Genomic DNA, 27,951 nt, shown 5'->3' with positions numbered 1-27,951 from the left:
CTTCTTTCGTTTCCTATATGAACTCTACCTGCTCCCTTCAATATCAATTGCTAGAGATTATAAATCTATGTAGTATTTCGATAGCGTCTGCAGTTATGACAGTAATAAGAGCAATACTAGTACACGGACATTTTCCCTTCCTTTTCACATGGGTACTCGTCCTTTGTGAACGTGCCCCGAGTGTGACTGCGCACTAGGTCCGTTGTGGTCAGACCCCATGTCCTTTGTGACCGGTTTGTAGTGAACTTGGACACATTGAAAAGTAAGAAGACAATAACTGTGAAGTCGAAGCAGTCTAGTCGAAGCAGTGCATGGCAGGTGAACGGCAGTGCTGTGAGATCATTCTTGAACCACAAGCGATCGTACACCGAACAACTGCACCAAAATGAGCTCGCCCTGAATTGCCTAGTGAACGCCCTTCGTGGCTCCTTCGGCTTTCGCTTGTCTCTGACGCCTCTTTGCCTCTGCTTCGGCGGCACTCACGTTGGGATCCTGCCGTCGCACCCTTGTTTGCGGCCTCGACTGCACGACGAGCTGTGTCTTCGCGAGCTCTGGGCTTCCGTTCGCGTTCTCGTGTCCTTTGCAAAGCTTGTGCGTCAGCAGGACCCGGTATCTCTATGGCGTCGAGAAGCAGAATCACGCAGTTTTTTCCTTCTTTTTTTTTTCTTTTTTACTCAAGCGCCATGCTAACATTGTTCTCGTCGTCGTCGTCGCCGTCGGCACTAATACTGTGTTCGCGTTTTCTTTTGCTTCTGCGAACGACGCCGACGCCGCGATCTCGGGACACGCGGCGCTAACAGCTGTCGCTGCTAAAAATCCACCTGCGCCAATATGTAGAATATGGTCACGGATGTTCTGAACTCCGTAGAAAGTAAATATCATCAAAGTATCAAATCAAAGAACCCCGGGTCGACCCAAACTCGTGAGTGCACGATTTTATTTGTTATTTTTTTCGGAGGTGCGCAGAGACGAGAGGTGGCGAACTGTGATTTAAGTATGTTAAGGTAGCGTACGATACACTCTAGAGCTGCAACAGGCAGATAAAGAACGCATTTTTTATTTGATGTAAGTAATTTCATATCATCTACAGCGTATTCTAGGGTAAAATGGCGATGACGATATTTGCAACCTTCCGTAAGGGAAAATACCCACTATGATTTATGAGAGACACTCGCTACTACGTAGAACTCTCACTCGAATGAGACTCGCCCTTTAAATATCGTCATTACCCGCACTGTAATGAACCACAGCGCACTGAGGGCACTGCAACTAATGGAGCTACAATTAACAAAATCAGACGTGTGCAATGATCCAGACTGAAAGGGACGTTACGAGGGACGTCTGCAGTCTATTCCGGAATGCCTACACTTGATGAAACTTACCCGAGTAGGTAATGGGGAGAACTCGAAAACAGCACCCAAAGACACTGACGCTTTCCATAATGAAATTGGCTTTCTCCACTCCACTTCACTTCCTGTCTCTTCTGATGACACTTCCCGGTCGCTAGACTGAAGAAAGTGGCAAACTTAGTCGGCCTTCTGGTATGCTGTATTGTGCACCTGCTTTCGAAGGACAGTTTTTGTCTCTATTGGGTCTTGTGGAGTGGTCCCAGTCTTAGGGACCTCGTTTAGGTGTTCTAGTGGTCCGTGTGAAATTCCTTTCTAAATGGCTGGTACACCGTGGTCTGGTACTTGCGGACGCGGGTTGCTAATTGTGATGTGGCTGTATTCATACAGGATCTGCTTATTGTTGCTAGCTGCTGTAGACATGGAGGTCATGGAGACATCATGCCTCTGACTTCACATATGCAGATGTCCTACAATTATATTGTATGCCCTAATCTCGATATCTTCTGTGACCCTATGCTTTAAATATGCATGCGCCACCACAAACTGCGTTAAATTTTGTTTGCTACCCCGTGCACAGTTATCTCCAGATTATTTATTCCAAGAATTGTTATCGGATACTCTTTGTTTTCTGTGTTTCCTGTGTAACCTGTTGTATGTTTCAAGTGCACTGCCTCAAGGCTATAACTTATCTGCTAGCAGGCACGCAATCAAATAACATGAGCCTTGATCAGCGACGATGATACTTGAAGTTGCAACTGCTCAATGCTATGAGAACGTCTATCAGAAATTGTGCTCTTCCTGCCGTACTTTAAATATTGATTTCCCGTACTCTCCTGTCGTGTGATTAAGCTTGTAGCCTGCCTTTGTTCGAGAGCTGAAATCGCTAACAAAATGAAACTGTAAATCCAGCAGATATGCAAACTACCTAACGAACTAACAAACTAAATAGTAAAATACTAAATAAAAACTAACAGGAACTGGCTAACAATCTAAACAACAACTCAGGATGTTGTTTCAAACAGACGACTCAATTTGCTAAAACATGTTATGTGTCTCCGAGTCGGGTCTCCCGTATCTAGTTTTGCGTGCACCGATCCTGCCACGACGCGGTATCGCATCGGACGCGTCCACGGACGATAACAACCGACGTCGTTAAGCGCCCTTCGGCTCCAAGCGCACTTTCACCGTTGCCGCCGATTAAAATCTCGTTAGGTAATAATGCCGGCAATGTAATTGCGTCGTCTGCTGCAGTTGCCATGACGAATCGGCAGAGGGATTATGAGAATGCATTCCGTCATGCATTAATCAGCTTAGCACGGGGTCTCATAGACATTGTGGACGTAGACATCTCCATTTCGAATGCATCATGTTTGGTTCAGTCTTTCGAAGAAGCACAGCCGAAAATTCCACAATATTCCAGAACGGCATAGTATGAGATTATCAGATTATCAATGCGTGTCGCAATATCAGCTGATCAATCCGTGGCTTCTGTGACTCATGCTGAAGTGACTTGAAGAAGTTCACACGTAATGTGCATAGGATGCCGCAAGTTTTTTTTTTTCTTCTTTTATTTCGTATGTCCTACCTTGAAATTATGTTTAGAGATTTCTGTGGTGTTTAAGAGCTATATGTTTTGATGCGTCGTGCTCCATAAAATGTGACGTGCCTACCTCCTGTGAAAGCACACAGAAAGTCATTAAAACCACACGTGATACGACGAGCTATACGATGCCCTTTGCCTCGAACTTCAGAAATATACGCCCTGAGAAATTAACTGCTTTTCTGAAGTTTACGGAGGAGAAAGCACTCACCCGATTTTCCGCAGAATATAGCATCAAATCGAGTGACACCCTATTCACTTGACTTAAGTACAACGCATGTAACTTTACCGTAGCACTCACTTCTAGCCTAAGTTCTAGGAAGCACCCGATCCGTGTAAGTCTACTTCAATTACCTTTTACCCTAACTTCTCCTTAACCGCTCTTTCCAGACCTGTGTTAGAGATCCCCCCCGTTTGCGGTACCTCAAACTTTCACCGCCGCCATTATTATTCTCCGTCACGTAAAGTGCAATTTAACGCCGCGCAAATTTACCGACCCCAGCTTGATTCGCGCGTCTAGGCGGTTCATATATCCAGGCGTATATCCGAGTTGAACGGACTCATAAACGCAGTATTTCGGACTTGGCTCCATTTTACGACGCACCACCACGGTTTCCCGGCCGGCCAGACTTCATAGGTAATAATATTGTTTTTTTTTTTTTGTTTTTTTTTTTGTGACGGGTGTGATTTATAATCTTTCTATTCTGCGCTTAAAAATATCACGGTAAAAAGAAAATAAGGAACGGTTTTGCTTTTTTGCTTCATTGCTGCTTTATGTGTAGAGCCCAGAGGAAGGTGAAATATAGAAAAGCTGAATTCTGTTTTGTTCAGAGTTTAGATGAGAGTGCCTCCTGTTGGCACCGGCTAAAAGCGAAAGTCGTGTTGCACTGCGCTGCTTCATCTTTATCTTCGACTTGGTCTGGGCATCGATGCTGTAATAAAGCTGTCACTATAGGCTGTAAATATTTTATGTATTCGTATATTATTCGTAAACCCAAAGGACCAAGATGGTACGTCATTACATGGGTGTATTCACAAATGATACAAAATGACACTGAATAAGCAAAAATGATACAAGAGAGGTAATAGGAGGTTATTCCAAGCTTGGTGCGTGGTTATTTGCAAAAAAAAAAAAAAAAAAGAAGAAGAAGAGAGAGAGAGGCGGTTGTGAGATCCGGGCGTAGCGTAGTGTATAGCGCAATCGAGAGGTGCGTGGTGCGATACTCACCGTCGGGGTTTTTCGACGACTGCCATATTTCAATTCTTTCTTCAGGCTCTAACTTTCCCAGTTTGATAATTCGACGTAGAGTCCGCTTTGTCAAAACGCTGCCGGCTTTACTTCTATTGTGATTGAACGGCATTTCGTCATAAATAGACTCGCCCGTGTCTCGGGGAGAATACACTGTTACTCCCTCAACAGGAACATTTAGAAAGCACCCGCGTTTGGGAAGAGTTGAAACTTAGAAGAAACGAAGTGCGATTAATAGCTTTCACTAGTAAGAAATCGACTTGAGCATGTGAATTCGAAACTCGGGAAGTTGCAAGGATACCCCCGTGTGAAACACGTAGGTTGGAAGAAAACGGACGAAAATCTGACGTAGATGTTAGAAAACGGACTTGAAGAAATCTATTAGAGTCAGTAACGGTTGTTGGGAAAATACGGGGGTCATTACCGTTGCTTTGAGTAGCTACTGTTACAGGTATTCGATCTCGCGATACAATCATATTCATAGCGATTAAACCGTACGGCTTTAATACGGTACGCTTGCACCAAGTTGATACGCAGAATTAAAGGGATCGTTAAACTTATTTCGCCTTAACTTAACCCACATAAATGTAAAATATTCTCATATGCATCCACGTGAACCTGCACTTCAAGTTTTAAAGCGAAGCTGACACTGGGAATACTGAGAGTTATTCGGCTTTCACGTCATTCTCTCCATCAGTTAGGCAACCGCAGGAAAGGTCACGTGCTTACCAGAACCAATAGGATTGGCCGAGGCTTTCGTTCCTCTGACGTCAGATCTCGACGCTCTGCGCCAACCATTGCCACGAATGATAGTGTTATTGCTTCTGATTCGAAGAGCAAAGCGTACGCCCCCCTCTGTCTTCCAGTCAGAAGCGATGGCAACAGCGTGCTGTGCGGTCAAGTTCTTTTTTTAGAGTGTACTGTTGCCATCTCGAGAAAATTTATCGATTCCATTGCCTCAGTACCGTCAGTACTCTTACGTTACAATTTTCCTCTCACTCGCGCTTATAGTTTTTTTAGAAAATTAAAGTTGAAAATTGCGGGCAACACTGTGTCGAAGTAGTCACTAACTACGCATTGCTCGTCAAGGACAGCGACAAAACTACATCGCACGCACATAACACTGTGTCTGAAACAAAACAAGTCGGCTACGTGTCGGCTGCGTAGTCATCATGAGCAGCAAGCCAGTCGGGAACATATATCACTGTTGCTCGACAAATTGGTGATTATCTCTCACCAGTCGTCGCCCCGAGCCAGTTTGCCTCAATATTACTAGCAAATGAAAACTATTTGGCGATCCTTGTCACTCGTTGGCCTGGGTTTACAAGAAACAAGCTTTTAAACTACGCCGCCAACATAACCTGTCTGTCTGTTGCTTTTCCGTACATTTAACTAATATGACGAGCAAAACTATTTATAATATAGGACAAAAGACTGCTCAATTATCGCAGCCTAGATTCATTTACATCAATCCTCCGTAATGAGATTACTACGATAACTAGAACATACGAGCAAACTGCGATGTTGCGACGTCCAGTATTCCAGTTGAATCCCTCGTATTCAGACTTTTGAGGGCAAGGCTTTGGAGACATCAAAGGAGCATTAGGAGCATCAAATTTAATAAAAGTGTGTAGTTCTCTACTGGGCCTCCCGGGGAAATGTAATGCATAAAAAAAAAAAGAAATAAACCGCACAACAACAAGCTTTCTTGCATCGGTGCGCACTTGTTCAGTTTTTTTTTTATTCACTCACCTTCGGAGACTTGACATTGTCCTGCAGTGTTTCTTGTACGAAGCTGAAAGGGTAGAAATGCGTAAAGGTAACACTGCACAACCGATAGTTTCAGTCTTACGCGTCGCTCCCATAATTTATTTATTTGTGCGTCGCTATCAATGTGTTAGCGCTTAGGATTTATGCACTTTGGGACGGCGCGGATCGCATGTTATCGACCTTTAGGTGGCTTTGAAAGCAGCTTCCTTTGAACGGATTGCTGTCTGTAGTGTTTGTCATTCATCCCGAGTGTTGATAACAAGGTTGCATCACCATCGACGCGTTCATCGAACGATGGCTGTCAGAAGAAAAACAGACAACTCGTAAAAGTGTGCTTTGCTCGCAAGGGGGGAAATGCCTTTCATGTCGTCATATTCTTGTCGCTCCTTGTCTCTTTTTTGATTCCGAGTTAGTCACCGTCTTTTTTTGTTTTTGTTTAGGAATATTAGCAACCCGACCGCAGTCTGGCTGCCCTTTCCCTGCGCATGACAAGAAATGAGACGGAGAAACCGATATCAGACGTGGGAAGCTGGCTGATTAATCAATCAATCAGATTTGCAAAAGGAAAAATTGAGATGTTAGTCCCGAGCCACTCGGGTGTGGCTACTCCAGGACGTGTTATTCAGAAAAGGAGAAAGGGAACCCACACAATTCTATACGCTTTGAAACGGAATAGATGAATACATCACCACAAAAGTTGGCACCAAAAGCTCTTTTGTGCGTGCGTGTGATTTTCGAGCATTTCTAATTTCTATTTGATACACACACTGAAACTGTAGCCGAACGAGACTAAGAAAATGTCAAGGCTGAATCATGATCCCTACAAAGTCGTCGATCCATCCGCTGCTATGCGCATTGTCACCAAGCACAGCCTAATGTACAAATACAAAACTTGTGCCGCAAGCGGTCCCATCGCTTAATGGCATCCAAAATTCATGGCTGCGCGAACGACTAGCAGACGACAGGCAGAGTGCAGCATTTTCCACTGAAGCAGACACGACGTCTGCTTCCTATTTTCATAAGCACGCTAACAAAACCGTCATTGTAATACAGAAATTGCGATCAAAGTTACAATCCGTTGTGCAACTTGCGTAACTCCAATTGCCGTAGTTTGCTCAAACTCCAGACCTATGGAATGTAAAAGTAAATAAGTACATATTTTAGGAGAGAGATACATGATGACGATGATATGGGGATGACTTCCACTCACTGAGCAGAATGCTACCCCAATAGGAGAAATATATTATGTTGCTGTTTTTCTGTTACTCGCATTTGCAGGCAGATACAAGAGGCCATCAATGGCCGCGGCGAAATAATGTGTCCTTGCAGACGACATCATGCGTGAAGCAGACGAAATGGAATTACGTAGCAGACAATGGCAGTATACGATGTTCTCACGACATCTCAGATGCCAACGAATGAGCGAGATTCCTCTCCCAAAAATTCAACCGGAATTGATTTCTGTCTTGCATTTCGTCGATCTGCTCCACTGTTGTCGTGGAGAATGGCGGCCCCTCGAAAATATTTGCGTTGCGTGGCTGATGGAGCACCGGAGTCACGCGAGAGAAACATTTGCGTGTGTTACATATTCGGGCGTAAAAGGCTTCGTATAAGCATAAAATGCTGGAGATAAAACAACCAATATGAGCAGAGCAGACCAGAAGAAAAGCGTGGTTTTTCCCGAAAGACCGTAACCTTGCGGGCGTAGTTATGAACACGCGATTTTAAAGTCGGTTGTCATATGCCGTACCCGAAATATGTCTGACAGCTGAATAAAAATAGGGCAGCAGACATCGATCCGCAATGTGTACGTGCGTTTCAATGGTCGGACTTGCAGAAGGAGTTGTCGTCAGCTTTAGGTGCGTGTTAGAGAATTCAGAGCTGTGTCAACGTCATCTACACTAAGCACAGAAAAAAAAGTTCGAAGAAGAACTTTTCTTCAGTTCGTCAGCTCGTATTTTTCACCCCGAAAGTGTTCTTCAAACGCAGGACCATGAGATCAGGATGTCTTAGCTAGTGTTTCGTTCTTTAAGATTGGAAAGCTTCAGACAAAGGTTCTTGCGCCATGGAGAACTCTCGAAGAACGGTTATTTTGCTACGTGTAAATAAGGTGTGATCTGGAAATAATCGCCTGAAACAAAAGACCGCCGATCAAAGCCGTTAGCCAAGGACGGAGAGGAAGCATTGGCTGCACGCTCTACACACACGTTACACTTGCATGAGAACGTTATGTAGCGATTGAACCTTCATCAACATTAAAAAAAGAATCTTTTGGGGGGCCTTGAACCGCTCCTTTTATATTCACGAATTCCCTCGCATTTAACAGAATAATGGTGTCGCGCTTAGAGTGTGCTACCAGACTAGTAAAGACAGCATCCTTTAATAGCTAGTACTTCGTCACGCCAAGTTGCGTGACAGTGCCTTGAATCATTGGCTCGTTGCCGCAACGGACGTCCTACCCCTTGGTGGCTTCTTTTAGCCTGCAATGCTCACCCAGGGTGAGAAAGTAGTCACGATGTTATCAATCTGAAAGGTTACGTTATCATTTCTGCTTGCAAGTGCAATTTCGTCTTGTGCAAGTTTAGTGACACACATCTACTCGTAGTTAGTTAGTATATTACTAAATAAAGTAAACCTTGGAGCTTTCTATGTACACGTCTATGTACAGTGAACCCTCGTTAATATGACCCCCGATAATCTGACATACGCGCTTTACGACCATACTCCTGGGGAACAATGCAGTGAAACCTCTGCAAATCTCCCCCTTTAATATGACACTTCCGCATTATGACCAGAATTTTCGGGAACGACCATGGTCATAATAACGAGGGTTCATTCAATTGGTGACAATACCTTGGATATATGTAGGAAGGGAGTTGCCTCAGGACAGAAGCCGCCGATATTTCGAACAGAGACTGTTCTTCTTCTGGGACTGTTCTTCCCAGAAGAAGAACAGTCTCTGTTCGAAATATCGGCGGCTTCTGTCCTGAGGCAACTCCCTTCCTACATCTCTACCGGTTCGCTGGATTTCTACCCATCTACTTGGATATATGTGTTTTCTTAGCAGCGTGTTTGCATTTTTGTATCATGTTTGCGCGTTTTCCTCTCGTAACGTTGTAGTGGGTGAGGCAATTAAACATAGAAGAACAAACAACAGCAACGCAAGACTCACAACGCCCAATTGCATACAAGTTCGTCTGCGTGAATGTGGGACTGACTGGCAACAATGGAAAAGAGATTGCGTTGAGGGTGAGAGCGTGTCCCCGTGTTTCCTATAGCCTGGCTTGGTACGTTGAAGAGAGGGCAGCTAACACTGTGTAATTAGTAGCATTTCTGACAGGGAATCGTAGGGTGTCTGGTTCGAATCCCACTGCTGGTGCCTTTTTCTTCAACTGCTATCATTCACGTTTTCCTCTCGTTTGTCTCACTCCCTCATACAATGTACTTAGAGACCTTGGGGGTATGTTGAAACAAATAATTGCGATTATGCGGCTTATGTATCGGCGGTTTGGGATACCACCATCGGCTTTGCTGTCTCAGGGTTTCGTGCTGTGTTACGAAGAATGAAGAAAAAGGAAGTTCCCTAAAGAAGATCCGTCCTTCACTACGTGGACATGAAAAGTGGCAAGCAGGCTGGTGTAACATATTCCTCGACTATATGAGGAGCAACACACAGGAAGGGACGAAACTCAAACATCAGCACTTTGTTTTCATGTGAGAGATTGAACTTCTCGGATACGAACCCTCTTATTAAGATATTAACGAACTATCGTTCTATGTACATGTTGACAGACTACATTTTCCGTGCATCAACTCGGTGGTGGTGCTAATGGAAGAGCTCGTTGTTGTCGGCCTCACAGGTGGGCTGTGAGCTGTTTTTTTTTTCTCTCTCTCTTTTTGCATCAACTCACGTTATGCTTACGTTGGAATCCTACAACCGACTGCGCTGTCTCAGATTTTCCCCGGACTTTCCAGATGGCAGAGTTCTCCCCTCAAGTCGGTTCGCCTCACAGTCTGTCTCTCTACTTGCCCACCTCTGTACATGAAACACCCTGATCACGGACCAAAATAAAGTTGTTGTGACAGGGGTATGACTCCTTCCAGGAATATTGGACAATGGCAAAAAGCAAACGACCAAGAAGGACGGTAGCGCTTATTTGCGGACTGTTACTGCTGATTGCTCGCCAAATTGAGTCTCCAGGGCTGCAGGAAGCGAAGGTGTCGAGTCGCTTCGGGTTCTTCTTCCGGCGCATCTATTCCGTTGGAAGACACCAGAGCAGGGTACGGATATGTGCTACGTGTACAGTAGAGCAGAGAAGTACAGCGAGGAAAGAATAGGGAGGACCGAGTTGATGACTGGTTGGCCGATTGAGTCGACGAAGAAGAAAAATTGAGAGATTGGCTGTCGCAGAATGAAGGGTGGCACAGTGGGAAACGAGGAAAGATTTATATATATATATATATAAGATGCGGGATGGGGAAAAAAGATCTTGGGAGTAGAACATACTTCGGTTACTTCAATCGTGTTAATAAGATGATGACTTTCGTGAAAAAGAATGAGCCAATTTAAAATTCATTGTCCGTCGCCGAATGATTTGACTGGTGACTTGCGCAATTAGCTGACAGTTCTAAAACAGCTGAAGACGTTGACGGCCGGCGTATTTCAGAGAGTTGGTATGAAACGCAAAAGGAAGGATAGAACTTGTTTGTGCAGATGGGTATTTAAGAAAGGCTATGCTTGTGTGAATCCGAGTTATGGAGGGCTGGAAGAACAGATCAACGTATCTCTGTGTGTGTGTGTGTGTGTGTGTGTGTTAACTGACGATTGATTTTTCGAATACGGAGAAGATGATGACGTAATTTGTGCCATTACGTCGTGATACAAATATGGTAAAACAATGATGTATCTTTTCTACAGACACAAGATTACTGTAATCATCACAATTTTCACCACAGTTTTGGCCCACTATAGCCTTAGTTGTTTGTGCGTCATAAAACCTCAATCGTCATTATCATTATCATCAATTGTGCATGATCATGAATCCGGAGTCTTTGTTTCATTTATTTTCTTTCCTGTTACAGTTGCCAGTCCCTCTTTATCAGCACCGCGCCTTCTCCCGCCAAAACAAACTAACGAGGGAACAAAACACTAAAAGACGAATTAGTGTTTGTCCCGGTCTTCTTTTGCTCGTCACGCTAGCGGCGCCGATTAAATCAAGTTTCGAACGAGATCTGAGCCTGCAACCTTAGTACCGCGGTACCGGCTACAGTTTACAGGGACTCCTCGAAGAAATCTCCATAATTTTACGCCATACTTTAAATAACTAATGCTATCAATACGTGATGCTATAATGAAAGTCGTTAGCGACTCGCTCTGAGGAATTAGTTACTCTGCACGAAGCCACAGTTGTGCATTGATTAACTTCTTCAGAAGCGCTGAATATGGACATTTCGGTGGAAGCAGTTCAATTTAATCGTTTGAGCCTTAAGTGACGCATGAATTAAGAAACCATCATGGGAATCTGAGTGCGTGCGCCTTCCTACTATTCCCGCAAGGGGGCGCCCTTTCTAAAGTTTCTGAATTCCTCGCAAAGAGCTCGACCCATTGTCTACGCAATGTAATCCGTCCAAGTCAACTTTCTTGAAAAGTTGGAGAAGCCGGCATTGAATTCGACATATATAGGCGGGCCGGTATAATCTGATGTTTAGTTTGCGCCATATTGTTCGTGAAATTCGCCCGATGCGCGACCGCGCCTTTGTAAAGGACTGGAAAGACGTTTTGTGCTGATTATTATGTTGAAGGCTTTCCTATGAATGAAACAGAGTTTCAGCTGTCGTTCATTATCGAGCTGTCAACTAAAAGCTGTCGTCAACGTTGAAATATTACTTTTTATCGCGACACAAAATCCGCAAATTCCCCGCGGCTCAATCGTAACTGAAAGGCATACTTGGCAGAAACAAGTGTACAGAGATGGCTGTTCACAATGGAATTAGGTGACCCGTTCAGAGCGCGTAATGCCACTGAACATCTGGAATACTTCCATACTTCCATGTTCTTAGTGCCTGTACAAGATCACTTCTATCCAGTTCCACACGGACATCTCTCCGGAACGGTCAAGGAATGTATTAACGCGGCCGTTGACTTTCAGGACGTTTGCAGGTATACTTTGTATATATGGTGTACAACGACCCTCTCCCATGTGGGAAACAGTGTGGGACAAACTGGGAAGCTTAGGGTTATTTTTCATCATTTCGGAAGACAGGGGTCGCCAAAAAGTGTGTGTCCACAAGTGAATCTAGAAACCATCAGAATATGAAAGCTCTTTAAATGGAGACTCCGCACCAAAAACGTGCTGAAGTAACAGCGCGACATCAATCCATACCATATGATGTTTCAGTGGACACAATTTCTCATCCTCAGCTGGCACAGATAATAAGAAAACGAATAAATATTTTGCTTTGAGTGGGATTCGGCGGTGCCACAAATGCACAAAAAACAAAGAGCGACGTCTTTGACACATTGTGACAATCACAGTGTGTTGCTTGCTTTCTTCCTTGTCGTGTGTTTTGGTGCGCTGTGCTACTTTTTATAGATATTATACGCGGGACGCTTTCGAATAATGTCAAGATCAAGGTCTTCTGAGTTCTCGTATCCAATAAAGCTCGAAGAAGTTATGGTGCTGCTAGACGGGAGGACAACATGACCGTTGAGAAGTGGTTTCGGTGTGCATGTCACTGTTTTTGGACTCGTGTATTCTCGGACCCAGATCCTCGCCACGTTGCGATCGTTACGAAGCAGAAATGGCACTGCGTAGACGAACCTGTGTGTTCACCTTAGGCGGTCTTTTGTCGAGCGTAGAAATGCTTCTTGCGCCTTTCGCCCAAGGCAGCTGAGGAATCCCCAAGGGGTCCATCGACACTATGATTGCACATTGAGCGCTCCACTTCGCAACTGCCTTCGTCGCGTGCCTCTGTGGATACAGCATTTGCTCCTTCGGGTCACGTTAAAGTGGAGGGGTTGGTGGTGTATTTCGCTCACGCTGAGCGCCTCTATGTTAGCGTGCTTTTTGTTTTAAATAAGGCTCCAAAGCCAGGAGTGTTGGACAATAAAGGCTACTCCGACATTGTGCAAATCGTAAGGGGACCGCATAAACAGAAATGGAGGAAAGTGAAGGTTTGCCCCAAGTTGAAGCGATCCTAGACACGGCCATTAGTCGCGTAACAGTTTGCCATTGCTATACCATAGGACTGAAATGAGATCTAGAGGGGCAAAACAAGGTAGTTCGTAGACGTTCATAATTTGCTAATATGCAGCATAAAAGACTTTGTCCGTGTCTTTTATGCTGCATACTATAGCAAATTGCGAATTGAGATCTTAATTTCCGTGTGTCATCCTCCCAGAAATTGAACTATAAAAGGTTATTCTCTGCCGCAGACATCTGTGCAAGCTTCACATGCGCACAACAAAAATAACAACATATTTTATCACAGCGAACACACAGGGCATGAATGCACAAGGCCCCTCAGCGCAGCTTTATGCACTGCTCTGAATATTGCATGCGCACTGGCACTTCAGATAACACGCGTCGTAATGTAGCTCTTTTCTCCCTGTGGGGCCTCTTGTCAGCCTAGCTTAAAACTTGCACGCGATACTACATGTTATGTGTCCTTCCGTACGATGGTGCAACCTTTATTACTGAAAGGACATGCAATGTTGTCGCCGAAAGATATTATGTTGCGTCTTCCTTGCAGCACTTAGTTCCCTCGCCCTTTGGCGCGAGAAATGTTTCGAGACTTTCCTTGTCAAGCTGGAATATAGCGGAATTAAGCCCATGGTCACCGACATAATTGCGCACGTGTAGATGAGTGTAATGCCTAATTGCGCTGTGTTCTCCCCATTTATCATCATTAATTTATCTGTTGTTGTTGCGTCCTAGATTAGCTGTTGATAAAGTGCTCCTCAACTACAAATTGTTTGCTCGAGCGTATGCATATGTGAAAAGTTATTACGACAATGCGTGCCATCGAAGAAGATACTCTCCTCGTTTGCCAAAACATATTTAAAACAACGACAACTTTATTTTAGTGAAGATGATTAGAGAGTTTCATCCCCAGGGGCGATGCTCTACCCCATTGCTGGTGGTAATGTGGTGAAATGGAATAATAACGGTCTCTAAAACGTTTAGAAGTGCTCTTAGGCCAGAGCGCTGCTGGGCTGGATTTGGGCATGGACCAAGCAATTTTGACATAGTCAGATGATGAGAGAATGTGCCCTAGACCTTGGAATGTCACCTTGTAGCAAGCAGTAACGCCACTGAGCTGTAAAAGCCACACTGAGTTGCATTCGATGAATTAATGCAGCATCTTGACGAGAGGTTCTTCGTGCCATCTGGAAAGGGATCGCTGGATCAACTCTTGCAATCGTAGATGGGATGTATTCGAACCATAATAATATTTATTTACTGCGAGTTTATTATACGTAATAATATTCGTACGTAGCATAATCGAGTATGATCCGGTTTCACCAACGCTGGTTAACTTTGAACCGAGATCAAGCGTTGCTAAAACTTGAAGTTAACGCTCAATGCTGTTTTGCAAAGGCTAGTTGGTGACGTGCTGAATGTTTGACTTTCAGTAATAATAACTGCCTTTTGTGAAGCACAGTTAAGCATTAAACTGAAGTTAAGGGACCGTTGATCTCGGTTCAAGTATTAACCGGCGTTGGTGCTGAAACCGGGCCATTGACAGCTTCATTATAGTTCTATCGCTGTATAAAAATTGATGGGATGGGCTTGGAATAATCGAAGCTGCATTGTGAAGCTGTCCACTTAGCTTTCATCTCCCGGCCTTTTTTCCCTATTAACACATCCTCTGTAGAACGGCCGACGGTTTTTCGGAATAGCGTGCCGCCGCTTCATTAAGAGATACAGCTCGGTGCATTATCAACGCGAGAAAGAAATCGACATCTCGGCCAACGCTGCCTCGTTGGTCTCGGCATAATTGCAACGGCCAAGTGCTTTCGCGTGTTGATTGCCGCTAGGACCGCGCCAGTCAGGAAGGGGAAGCTTTATATTACTTAAGACAGTAATTGCGAGAGGATGAAGACGTTGTGCTTGGATGTGAAAAGGGGAGACTGAAAAGAGAGAGAATTTATGAGGGATTGTCCCTTCTTTAAAAATATGTCTCTGACGGTATCGAGAATTAGTAATACCGAGGAAATAGAAAACTTTGCCGTCTACAAGTGCAGCTAAAATATGTTTAATGATAGGCAGATTATGTTTCAAAATATATGTGTCTATCCGAAGCAAGGATAATATTTTTGCGCACCTTTTCGTTGAAGCCACGTTTTTTTGGTTTCTTTTCAGAGTCCGAGTGGAGTTTTACGTCAATGAAAACACACTCAAGGAACGGTTGCATTTGTACTTCATCAAGAACCAGAGATCAAGTGAGTAATTAACCTTCCTCTACGCTGTACGTACCTGACGGCGATGACACCCAACGGCGATGACACCCAACTTATTGGAACATCATGAATATACTGCAGAATACGCTGTAAATTTAATTCATTGTTGTGCCTATACATATAATATAATAACCATTCAATTGTTCACCAGTCTGGGAGGTGTTTGGTCCGATCTAGTCCTACCTCCGGCTGTGTCTCAGGTTTCCCCTGAGTTTTCCGGCAGATTGTTTGATGGCTGCAGGACGTTCCTTCCTACTGTCCACTTGCAGCCATACTTGCGTGCAGGCCATACATAGCTACTGTTGCTCCGGGGCGCTAAAACGGACTAAAGGAAGAAGAAATAACGTCACGAAATATTATATCATTCAGTACTGCCCACGTGTGGCTTGTATGGCGTGATAAACACCGTTTCGAATATTGGGTACTAGTTACGCATAAATACAAACTACTGACCGGCGGCATGACCGGCGTGTAAAGGCGTCCGCTCCGTAAAGGAGCCAACTGAAGACTCGGAAATGGAGTTTTCGAATCCTTTCTGTGCTGTCTGAGGTTTTCCCTGTGGGTCTTCCGGCAGACTTTCCAGACGAATGTCGGCACAGTTCCCGCTGAAGTCGGCCTAGGACGCACACTGTCCATCTGTTCCACGCCTGTACGCCGCTCATAGTCACAGTTGCGTCGCGGCGCTAACACGGTATAGAAAAATTGCGAGGAGCTGCTACTTTTGGTACTTGCAGCTGAAACACGGCGACAGCAGTGTCGTTACGCATTGTGGGCAGACACGCTTCTTCCTCTGTGTTTCAGAGTTCTTAACCAGGGAAGGGTATCGGTAATGGTGACGAAAACAGAAACGGTAATCGAAATTGGAGATGGTAACGATAACGGAAACGCATACGACTGTCCTCCATTACCGGAAACAGAAACGGAAGCGAATATTATCGTCCGGTATTGAATTCCGGTAATGGCTGTTAGTGTTGTGCGTCGACATTTCAGTGACTTTGCATTTTATTTTTGTATTTGGATGACTCCATCCCCTGTACATTCATACATACTCCATTCCTTCTAAATACTACGCAACAACGTGGAAACAAAGCGCAATATTGGATACCGAGGGTGCATCACCCGCTTATCTACTCGTGACATTGCCTACGTACATGACATAAAGACATGAGACTTACACAACATAAACTCCACGCACTCTACTCCACCGTAGCACAGGGCTGACAGCGTATGATTTTTTAGTTTTATTTTTTACTTTCTTCATTTCACCGAGGCTGTGGCAGTATTCTTTACTACTGAGAGCGTCCGCCTATGAATGTGACATTGGATGAAAGTTACGCCCATCTTGGGTTGCTGGACTCAGAGTGACTGAAGACAGCAGACTGACTGAAGACATGTTCCTACACTTCTTCAAAAATCTTGCAAGATGTGCGCATCCCAACGACGTAAAATTACTTGTGTAGTGTGTACGCGTGACACAGAAGCAGCATTTGGGCAAGACACGGTGCTGACAGAGCCGGACTGGCTGTCCTTCCGCAGCTCTGTAACAACCGTTCCATTACCGGAAACAGTAACGGAAACGTAACGGAAACGAAATTAATAGCTGGGATCAGAAACGGATAACGGAAACGAAAATATAGCAGCAACGAAAATGGAAACTGTAATGAAAATACGTCCGTTACCCTTTCCTGTTCTCAGTAACATATAATACGTTATTATTTCGAAATTATCTCTTACAAATGCATTGCAACTGGAACCCTGTTCACGGCCAACGTCGTTCTCGAACCAAAGCCTGTCGCACACGCTGCAGACGGCTCCAAACTCGTTGTTCAGGAACGCACGCTTGAAATTGAGGGGGGGATATGTTTATTGAAAAAAAAAAAAAAAAGAGAGAGATGAAAGGTTAGCCATGCACAAGCCGAAATGGGAATCCGCACGCTGCCAACGCTGAAGACCAACACGTTTCAGAGATGAAAGAAAGAAGGAAGCCACTGAAAAGGTTAGCTAGATGTAGGACTCGAACCCACATCTTCTGGATGACCGGTCCAGGGCTCTTACCAATTGAGCTAAGCTAGCTAACCTTTTCAGTGACGTCATCATTAATTTCTTAAGCACTCGAGGCTTTGTATGTATTTGTCCTTTCTATGTGTTCCAACCTGAGAACATCAATTCCCATCACGTTTCAGAGGTTCTTCTTTAATCTTCAAATTGCTCAGACTTTCTTCTTTCTGGTTCCAATATGCCGCCGCTGCAACTCGAGCCTTGGCTTCTTCGCTCATCTAGGCATGGCGAGCTCTGCGTCTTTCTGCATTCCGCGCCTTCCTTGCAGCAATCTGCTGCGCACCAAGAACCTTCCTCGGCGGAGCCATTCCGGCGTCTTGTGCTTTCCACTCCCGCCACCTGCATCACCACACCTCACGTGATACCCAATAGGGGGTCTCAATACTAGCTCCCTATGTGCAGGCGGAGCTAGTACCGTAATACCCCGTCGCATCGCGCCACCTGCGCAGCGCGCTTCTTCCGTGACCCACCGCACCGCGATATCTGGAACACACGGCGCAAGCACGCTATCCGATGCTTAACTCCGCATATACAGCTATGGGCTACGAAGCGTACAAAATGCCGTGTGCTGACATTACGACGCACGTCAAATAACCTTAATGTGGGAACAATTAATCCATAGACTGCCTACTGTGCTTGCACTAAGGCGTTACGAGCTGTCTGGTGTCGAAATTAACGCTGTGTAAGATTGTGAAGAACGTACAGATGAGAACGCGAAATTCCGTTCTGTACACAGCGGTGCCACAAGATTCTGATTTCGTAACCACTCTCACGTGGTCGCTTGCTGCAAAATTGCCATCTTGTCCTGGCCACACGTCACAGGAACGTCACCTTCAGGTCATGTGACGTTGCTGATGTTCCGTCTTTGCGTTGGCCGACACTTCCTGTATTAAATGAACATATTTGCTCCTGTAAGTTATACGGCGCCTCTCAGGGCCTTTTCTCACATAGAGCGCTTTGCTTCAGAGCAATGCAAAACACGGCGACGTGACGCAGCGCCGTTTCGTTTCGTGTTCATTCTGGATTCCCGTAAGCTACGCGGACGCACCACCTCAATTAGCTCGGGAAACGGAAAATTCGGCGACACGTCAAATTCACCACGACGCAACGACAACACTGCACAACCAGGAAGGAAAACAATCCCACCGCTTTCGCGACGTCATGGGTGAAACCGCCTCTTCATTCGCCATCACAAACCAGCGCTGGAAATGAGCGGTGTAAAAGTGAAGGAACTCAACTTTGACATGCGCTGTTTTCCTGCGGTTCATAACAGTGCGAGAAGGGGTAGAAGAAAAAAACAGTGCTGTTTTCTAGAGTCGTGGAGCAAAGGCACTTACTTACTCGACGTAGTAGTTTACTCTGAGTGCATCACATCGGCTGAGTGAGCACAGGCGTCGTTGTCACATCGTTGTGAATAGCGAGCAATACGAAGGCCACAGTCGACGACGAGAGCCGTTGTTCAATTATTCTTTATTTCCAAAGTTTATGAACGCACCCGGTCGTTATGTTCAGCCGCTTTTAATAGTGAGTTTTAGTGCGTCGTATGCTATCACCTTTGCGTACGTCAGGGATATAGCGTGATGGTTCTGTGCACTGCGCGAAGCACTAAAACTCACTACTACCTGTATCGTAGTTAGCGTACTTTTAAGGTTTTGCTAAATAATATTCTTTTATTGCGAAGAAAAAAATCAAAGGTCCGGGTGACTTTTGTTTCCGGACAACTGTTTTCTTACCCCGGTTGCTTTCTATATCAGCGGCGTGGCGAAGTGGCTACAGCATCCACGCGTTCGTGATACCTCCGAGGATGTAAAAAATCTGGAAGTAGTTCGCAATTTTACAACCCGCTGTGCGGTCTCAAGTTTTCCCTGGGTTTTGCGGCAGAATTTCCAAATGAATGTCGCCGGTGTTCTCGCATGAAGTTGGTCCAGGACACATATCACTGTCCCCTGTCTTCTCCTTCTTGTCTTTCCATACGTTTTTCTATACGTTTGTACACAACTCACAGCCACACGTGCTTCGGGGTGCTAACACGTAATAAAAGAAAAGTTTATTTCCATTACGTTCACTCACACTTGGCCATGCGTCTCTATGTGTACTCTCTCGACGTAGTTCTGCACATGTGAACGATTGTCGCGAACACGACAGCTGCGTGACGCCGCGATTGCGAATGTGAAGCATGGCAGAAGTAAGGCTGCTGAAAGATTTATGACTCCAATAAGCGGTTCAAATGTATTCCACGGGGGCACTACATTTTAGCAGACGACAATTTCACGTCTTCGAAACTGCAGGAGTATACCGGCAGATTACCTACCGATGTCGTAGAAGGCGAGCAAGTGTTGAAACTACAAAAATTACAAAGAATGAAGCATATCGAAAGAATTTTAATGACAGACACGCTGTCGTGCAGGGTGTGCGTTTCATCGATCGACAAAAATTGAATATGCATCGAAACAGAGAGAATGAGGAGGTGATGCAATTTGGGGCATGTTACACTGTCTACGTGTGTACACGGCTTCTTGCCGCGACGAAATTTTAGGGTCACCTTGCGCTTCGCCAGGCCGTGTCACACTATCGCGACACAGACAAAACAGCCGATAAAAACCGAGCGAAAGTTCTCCTTTTTCTTCTTCTTTCTTTCTTTCTTTCCTCGTCGTCAATACGTCACACTGCTCAGCCAAAGGACGGGGGACTAACGACAACTGGTCGAGAGGGCTTCCTACGTCCAACATAAATTTCCTCTACATGGAAAAATACGACATCGTCTGTGTTGTTTTAGTGTGTTTTGCGTCGCGTCTCCTAGAAGTACGTACCAACCTGCTGGGTCTCTGCTACAATGTTATGCTTCTGGTCAAGAGGGCTTCCTACGTCCAACATATATTTCATCTGCGATGGAAATGCGACATCGTCTGTGTTGTTTTAGTGTGTTGCTTTACAGCTTGTAAGCCGGAAACAGACTTTTTCACGGACAGTTACCTCGTTGTACTAATACGAATATAAATAAAAACAAGGACATGTTTCTGCTTACCTCTTAAACATCAGGGTTACAAAACTTGGCCATCAAATGCTAGATATGCATGGGACATGCGATGTCTGCAGGTAGAATTTGTTTGGAAAAATCAATAAATCATTTACGGATGTCTCGCATAATTCTCTCACTCGCTGTAGTTTCTGTAGAACGAGTTTAAAACGGTAGGGAGACAAACAAGTGCGCTCTGGAAGACCCAACGTTTATCAGCTTCTTCACCCGGTGTTTCCCGATATTTTTAAACACTGTTTCAAACATTCTTTGCCGTGTGTGCAACAAGCATTCCAGGTTTCTGATATTCATCTCTCCCTGTCTCCATCCTTGTCATATTTCACGTCAAGGATTCGAAAGGACAACAACACCTACTTATAAAAGGTTTGAGGTAAGGCTCGCGGTAACGTCTCAGCGGAAAACGAAAGAAAGACAAAGCAGTAAAATGCAAGCGAGCGGGAGGATAAGACGTCAGGTGTCAACACTGGAGAAAACCCACGCTGGAGGATGTGACACATTTGGTGTCTCCGTTTTTTGTTCGTTATTTATTTTTTTTTATGCCAAGGCGGCGTGCTGTCTGGCTGGCTTTCCCCCTTTTCTTCCCTTTTCTTCTTTTTTTTTTTTCTGCCAATAAATCTCCCCCACCCCGGAGCTCACATCTCCATATTTTTATTTTTCAATCAATCAGTGCGTATTACCCAACGGTATGCTTCGCCTTATACATTACAACCTAAGATTACGACCTGCTAGTCTTACATAATCAACAGGGCTTACGGTGCGTTTGCCTTTCATGGACAACAGCTAGCTTGCGTATAGTGTCTAAAACAAAGGTTCATCGTTGCTTGCAAAAGTTAAGCCTCTGTACGGATCAAACGTTGCTGCCGCCCAAAATAAGAACCTACTTACTTCGTATCTATTTGCATCTATCCCTTTGGTAGCATATTAGCCTTCCTGGCTCGTATCATATGAGCCCCCATGCTGCCGGCTGTCCTACGAACCGTTCGTCTACAAATGTGCTGGGAGCGTCAGGACTCCTGACGGTAATTTGACTAAATCGTGTATCAGGTTTTGCAAGGACGTCAACTTGTGAAGGCATAAATTTTGATTAGAACTCACTAGCAACGAGTATATTAAACATGCATGACAGGTATATAATACTGCATGCAATAAGTACAACCTTCTCGGGTTTACCACACCAGCAACGTCGTAAGATGTGCTGCCGCGATATCACACGCGATATTCGCAGGCTATAACACGCGAGGGGACGCGCGACATTCGCGGACGGGATCGATGCAGATAACTGACTTGCAACAGTTGTCCAGTATAACTTGAATCTAACTGTCACAAATCCTTTAAGGGCTTTTCCTTGTGAAGGTGATGATTGCGTGGCTCGTCTACGTTGCTTCCTTGAAGCTTCAGTGGAAAGAACCATCCTGGAAATCGCGTTGCAATTGGCCACGTGTGGTCTGACGCGTATGGAGAGACTGGGAAGGGTCAGTACCGGAGCTCATTCAAGAACGTAAAACTTTGTGCATGCTGATACTTGGGGAGGCACGAACACGGACGAGGACGAAGGAGCACAAAAGACAAGCGCGACTACCAACAATTAAATGACATTGACAAGGTATCTTTTAAACATACATTTGGGGCGCTACCCCTTCTTCCTTCCCCTTCTTTTCCTTTTCGTTTCTTTTCCTTTTCTTTCCCCTTTTCTCCCTTTTTTTCTCGTTTTCTTTTCTTTCCTTCCTTCATTCTCCTTTCTTTGGAATAGCAAGCCGACCTCCGTCCGGCTGACCTTTCCTCTCTTTTTTCTTAATAAAGATGTCCCCCTCTGTGACCGCCTCAGGTATTTTACCACTTTAGCAGTGAGGGCTAATAGAGGACTCGTACAAGAGCACGCAAGAACGGCAGCTTCTATTTCCCGTGGTTGACTTCATGGTTAACGACGCCATGACAGGTGCGCTATGCAAGTCGGGCGAGGGACTGCGCATCCCCGTTTCCCATTTGTAAAGGCCGTGCCTGGTTGGGCTTCAAATAAAAGGAAGCGTAGGCGTGACAAAGCGATATACTAAAAAGTTGAGCCACGTTGAAATCCATCAAGTTGCGGCCAGCACACAAACGGACTGTGGTTTGCGTGCGTCCGTTTGCGTGCTAGACTCAGCTTGGTTGATTTCCATAAAGTTCGCAAGATGCCGTCTGCCTCGTTCCAGTGTGAATGTGCGTGTATCGAAGAAATATTATGCGGGAGAAAATGGAAAGCTTTCTGCTTCAGAGCTGGGGATGTGCGTCATGGGTCCACTTCTGAGGGAACTGTGTCTGACAGCGTCTGAGGAAAACTCAGGAAAAGCCACAGCGATTCGAACCGGGGGTACATCCCAGTGACACGCTAACCACTCAGCCACGCGAGCTAGTAAGAATAGCTGGCGGCGCAGTATACGTCCGAAAGAATACAAGTGACGGCTGTCTGATTATGAAAGCAATGGCGTACCTAAAGACTGTAGAAGTATTGGAGAAGTAAACGAATTCACGCCATGACAGAGTTGCGTGGAACGTACCTAAATTCCAAGGTTACAATTCAAAGATGAGGGTGGCGTTTCATCAGTCGACTGATTCTGCAGAGCTCAATGGCGTCGACAGTCGTGTAAACCGTCACCTTTAATCGACATATCCGTTCATGGAAACGCAGGAATTGAGAGATACCCGTGATGCTCGGCACCATCGGTTCAGTTTACATCCACAGCGTCTGCGAGACAACAGGTCCGTGTGCGGACGTAACTGGGAAAGAGGTTCATTTTCCCATTTCAGACTGAGTCTCGTGACATGAGAATCCTACCGAATTTATGCATCCCGCATTGTATTCTCGCAAAATATTGGACTCCTGGAGAAATGTTAATTGTCACAAAAAGGCGTACGCCCCGGGCTTTCCACAAATCAAGAGTGATATCATCCTGTACAATTATTGGCCTTCACCGTGGTGAGGTTCTTTCCTCCAACCCACTTTCCCTTCCATCCATGTAGCTATATTGACTTTTGTTCACCTTGGTAGGTTTGCGAATCCGCGTGATCCGGCTCGTGGTGAAGATCGTGGCCTGCCTGCTGTACGTGCTACGTGTGGTGCTGGATCGGGGTCCGCTATATGCCACTTGCTACGACTGCTCCCTCCCCAACAGATCCCAGTTCACGGTGGAGGAAGTGAGAAATGGTGCCATTAACTGGTAAGCGCTCATTTTCGTACAAGACCAAAAAAGAAGAGCAACTTTTCCGTCATCCACCGCCTGCACGAGCGCGTTGGGGGGCTAGGAACGCTATCTGTAACCGTAGATGTTCGTGACGATAAATGGCGGTAAAGCATCACTGGGGAACGAGCTGCCTTTCATAATTACTCGCCAGGTGACAGTTCCTGCTTCGCGACGGTGCGTGTTCATCCGCTATGGTGTGCGTGACGACATACATTACGGCCGAAAGAAGCAACTCTATATGGGAATGAACAGAGTGCGTCACAAATATTTTATCATACACGTGGATATGCGTGCCAAAGATGCAAGAGTTGAACAAACATTTGTATGGGACTTTAAATGTATTGTATAGCGGTAAAGCTGCAATCTCCGAAAAGTTATTTCGATAGCCTCAGTACCCTCAGTACCCTCAGTACCCTCAGTACTCTCACGACACAATTTTCGCCACAATTGCACTCATGGTTTTTCGTTTTTTCTTATAGAAAATTTAAATTGAAAATTACGGGCAACACTGCGTCGATGTCGCCACCAACTACGCAGTGCTCGCCAAGTTCGGCGGTAAAACTACATTCCATGCGCATAACACTGTGTCTAAAACACAAGAACTCGGCTATACGTAGTCATCGTGAGCTTAAGCCAGTCAGGAACATATATCACTGATTGGTGCCTGAGAAATTGTGGATTATATCCCACCAGACGTAGCCCCGAGCCCTTTTTCCGCCATTTTACTCGCAAATTATAAATATTTAGCGTTCCTGTCACATATATAACATTGTACCCCCCCCCCCCCCTCCCTAACCAGCTGCGTCATTGACCCCCTCTGAGACACCTTACCACACACCAGACGTTTGCATACCACAAACTTTTCTCTCCTTTCTTTTTTTTTTACATCTCCCGTCACAGGTCATGAGGTTCTATGTCGCGTTGTGACGAAAGGTTTGAAGAGAGTGGAAAACGTGAACGTGCTGCGTGGCGTTATTTTTAGTAGTATATGTCATGTTACGGAAGACAAAGTCGCATGGTGATGAAAGACACATTCCAAGAGACAGCAATGTCAATATGTTTCCCCTTTCTTTTTTTACAGGGACGCCATTTTATGGGTCGAAAGGCCATTCATTCTATGGTGCATACAGGTACGTACTCACTCAATCAATCAATTTATTCAGCTCCCAAAAGTTTCACTGCAGTACATCCCCATTACCCGTTACACGGGAGGAGTGGGTTACAGGAAGTGAGGAAAAAAATAATACATAAAAAAAAGGCAGCAAAACAACAATAACGCTGTACAAGTAGGTTACACAAGGTATCGTAAATGACGAAGGATTTATACGCTGGAAATAGGGAATTACGAAATTGAGACGGATCAGTTGTGGTAACGATGTGGGGCGGGAGGTTATTCCAATCAATGGCAGTCTTGGGGGGAAAAGGAATTTGAAAATGATTGAGTGTTACATTTTAAGCGGGCAACTTTGAGTTCGTGGTCGATCCGAGAGGATATTCTATGAGGAGGATTGATGTAGGATGACCTGATGGCAGGAGAATGGTAGAACTTGTGAGACAGTGATAAGCGTGCGGCCCTCTTATACGGACGTGCAGTTCGGCCAGGTTCATGTGTTTTTTTTAATGAAGAGATACTTGCATATGATGTGTAGTTACAGTGATGAATCCTTACTCGTTAAACGCCAATTGTTCGTTGCAGGACGCGTACATAAAGAAATGATTATGAGATGGGGCTGATGCCGGCCAGCAGGCAGTGCCAATTGTAGAGGACAGGACTCGTTACGCTGAATACTTTTTTCTATTGACGCACAAATATGCTTCGACATCCCTGCGGACAGTTCACAGTCATGTTATCAACACGATTATCTGTAATCCAGGCAGTTGGTCACTAATGGGGCACTTACATGAAGGACCGCGGACACGCATCGTATCCATTTATCGGAGCGAATCCCACCGAGCCGTGTCAGGCTATTGGTTGGATTAGTGCGAGGAGATACGAATAGTGAGTACGATACGCATCAATGTAACCTAGCTCCGCGATTAGTTAGTTTTAGTACTACATCGGAAGGCGTTCACGATAACGATTCCGAAAAGATGATAAACCTATCGCCCTGTTTCTTTGACATCACATTGCTATGCTTGAATTTGATAACTTCTTTTATCGTATCGTTTTGGGAGAGTTCTTCGGACGCGGCTCGGTGGCTGCGTGGTCGGAGCCTCGCCAGAAAGGAAAACCCACGTAGTAGATATCGTAAGGCCGATTGCACACGACAGTATTTTGTCGTAGGCTCCAAAATAGAACTATAATGGCAATCGAGCTCCCTAGGTTCCAATGAGTCCGTTTTGGATCCGATTAAAAACACGTACGAAAAATTCGCAGCTGCCAAACCTTCCTAAAAGAAATTGCCAAATCAAAGATAAGCAAAGCGACATCAGCTACTTCATTGAATGCTTATCATGCTTTTGGTGCCGAAATAGCTCGCCGTTGCTGGCCACACACGTTTGGGCATATCTCACGACTACAGCACGACTATCGTCAGGCTTTTGAAACCGCTATCATTAACACATTCCCGTCCAGGTGCTCTTGGAGCGATACTGCTGTTAGGCAGGTAGCAGTAGGGGACTAGTAGGCGAGTTTAAGGAAATGGATATGTCGATAATTTCATATACGGAAAACATGCAACATTATCCGTTGTAATTGAAACCTCCGTGGCTGTGAAACACTTGATAGCCCTCGACGACGTTGCTTCAAACAAGACAGCACAAAACAACCCTTTCCAATTCGCGCTATCTTTATGTGCAGGATACACGTGTGGTGCTTACAGCTTGTAGCCATAACTTTAGTTAGCCGTTTCATTAACTTGATCGTGCGCTCATGCCCACGGGTGGCCAGCAGCATGCTGAAGGACTTTAGCTCCAAAATTCCCTCAGCCGTCGTTTCACGGACGGTGGAGTCGCGCTCGGTTCCGTGCGATTTCCAACCTCCGTGACGTCCTCACCGTCGTTCACTTTTTTAACGGCCATCTTGGTTCACTGCCTTCACATGTGAGCCGGTGCGCGCTGATGGAAACAGGCTGAACTGTATGAAAACCAGGATAAGCCACGCTAGAAGGATATGAGATGAACATTCCTTCATGGTCCATTGGAGTTTGGTTGTTGGTTTATCGGGTCGAGAGGTCCTCAGAGGGTACCTAATTTTATGACTGTTTCTCGTGTGTCGACGTCATTATTGCTCACGTCTGAAGGTGCTTATGACCAGAAGGATGTTGTTCAGCGTTTCATTAATCGTGTTCTCGTCACAATGACACTAAAGAGACTGCGACACTTCCGATATATTCCGGATCAATGTAAAACGCAATTATTTGCATCGTTATGAACCTGCGTTCCAATTTTTACAGCAAACGTGGGAATAGATGCATGCGTAGAAATACGGCATCGCGAAAACCGAAACTCATGCGGCTCTTACGTCACGGCAGGCGTCTTCACCACTGAAGAAGCGCGAGAGAGGTCACGTGCCTGCGACTACCAATGGGAACGGCCGGAACTCTTTCACACGTTCCAGCCTCAAGGTGTAGCGCGGGGACGTGTGCTTCATATGGGAAAAGTTTGTTCCGCTATGCAAGGCGCTTTAGAGCTATGCATCATCCGCTGTCGTTCCTCTGTTTAGTCCTCGTAGTCTAACTTTGGAGAGGAGCTCGCACACGGGTCCCTTTTTACATCCCTCTGATTCATTCAAGTGAGATCGAGTGGCCAAACAGCTGTCGTCTGCCTGACTCGTGACCGACGTCCACAAGTTCGTCCGAGCTAGAGCCTTCGACAAAGAGACTATATGCAATATGCCATATTTACTACGGAGAAAAACACGTGTAAATCGTTCACCACGTTCAAGTAGTTGCCACTCAAATCCATCTGGAATACATTTCCGTGCGACGTTTTGACGCTGACAAATGCACGCATTTCGGCCAACCATGGGAATGTGTCGTACCTTCCCATGAAGAGACGTCTTTTCCTACGATAGCATCCATTGTGAGTACTGTGGGAGAGAGTGAAGACGGTTCTCTCGCAGCGCTAGCTTTTCGGTGTGCAACAATAGTTTCCGAACGTGGGATCGCATCGGCATAGGACTTTGGTTCGTATATTTATTAGACAAGTCTTCCAACGATATGACCCCTCCAAAAGTGAGAGAATCGACATCGAGGCTTCTTGGTAA

The 27,951-nt window shown here is 45.3% G+C and overlaps 1 protein-coding gene across 9 annotated transcripts in view; it reads left to right on the top strand.

The window, feature by feature from the left end:
- The window catches only part of LOC135369050 (potassium channel subfamily T member 2-like), a 189,355-nt gene that overhangs the window by 126,526 nt on the left and 34,878 nt on the right, over window positions 1–27,951 (top strand). For all 9 annotated transcript variants that reach the window (XM_064602674.1, XM_064602673.1, XM_064602677.1 and 6 more), the window contains 3 exons: window positions 15,334–15,413; window positions 23,552–23,720; window positions 24,826–24,874. In XM_064602674.1, coding sequence (XP_064458744.1) covers window positions 15,334–15,413; window positions 23,552–23,720; window positions 24,826–24,874 — 298 coding nt within the window. The remainder of the gene's footprint in view (window positions 1–15,333; window positions 15,414–23,551; window positions 23,721–24,825; window positions 24,875–27,951) is intronic.

Source organism: Ornithodoros turicata, chromosome 9 (assembly GCF_037126465.1).
Source record: "Ornithodoros turicata isolate Travis chromosome 9, ASM3712646v1, whole genome shotgun sequence".
NCBI classification, from domain to species: Eukaryota; Metazoa; Arthropoda; class Arachnida; order Ixodida; family Argasidae; genus Ornithodoros; species Ornithodoros turicata.
This window is presented reverse-complemented; position numbering and strand designations above follow the sequence as displayed.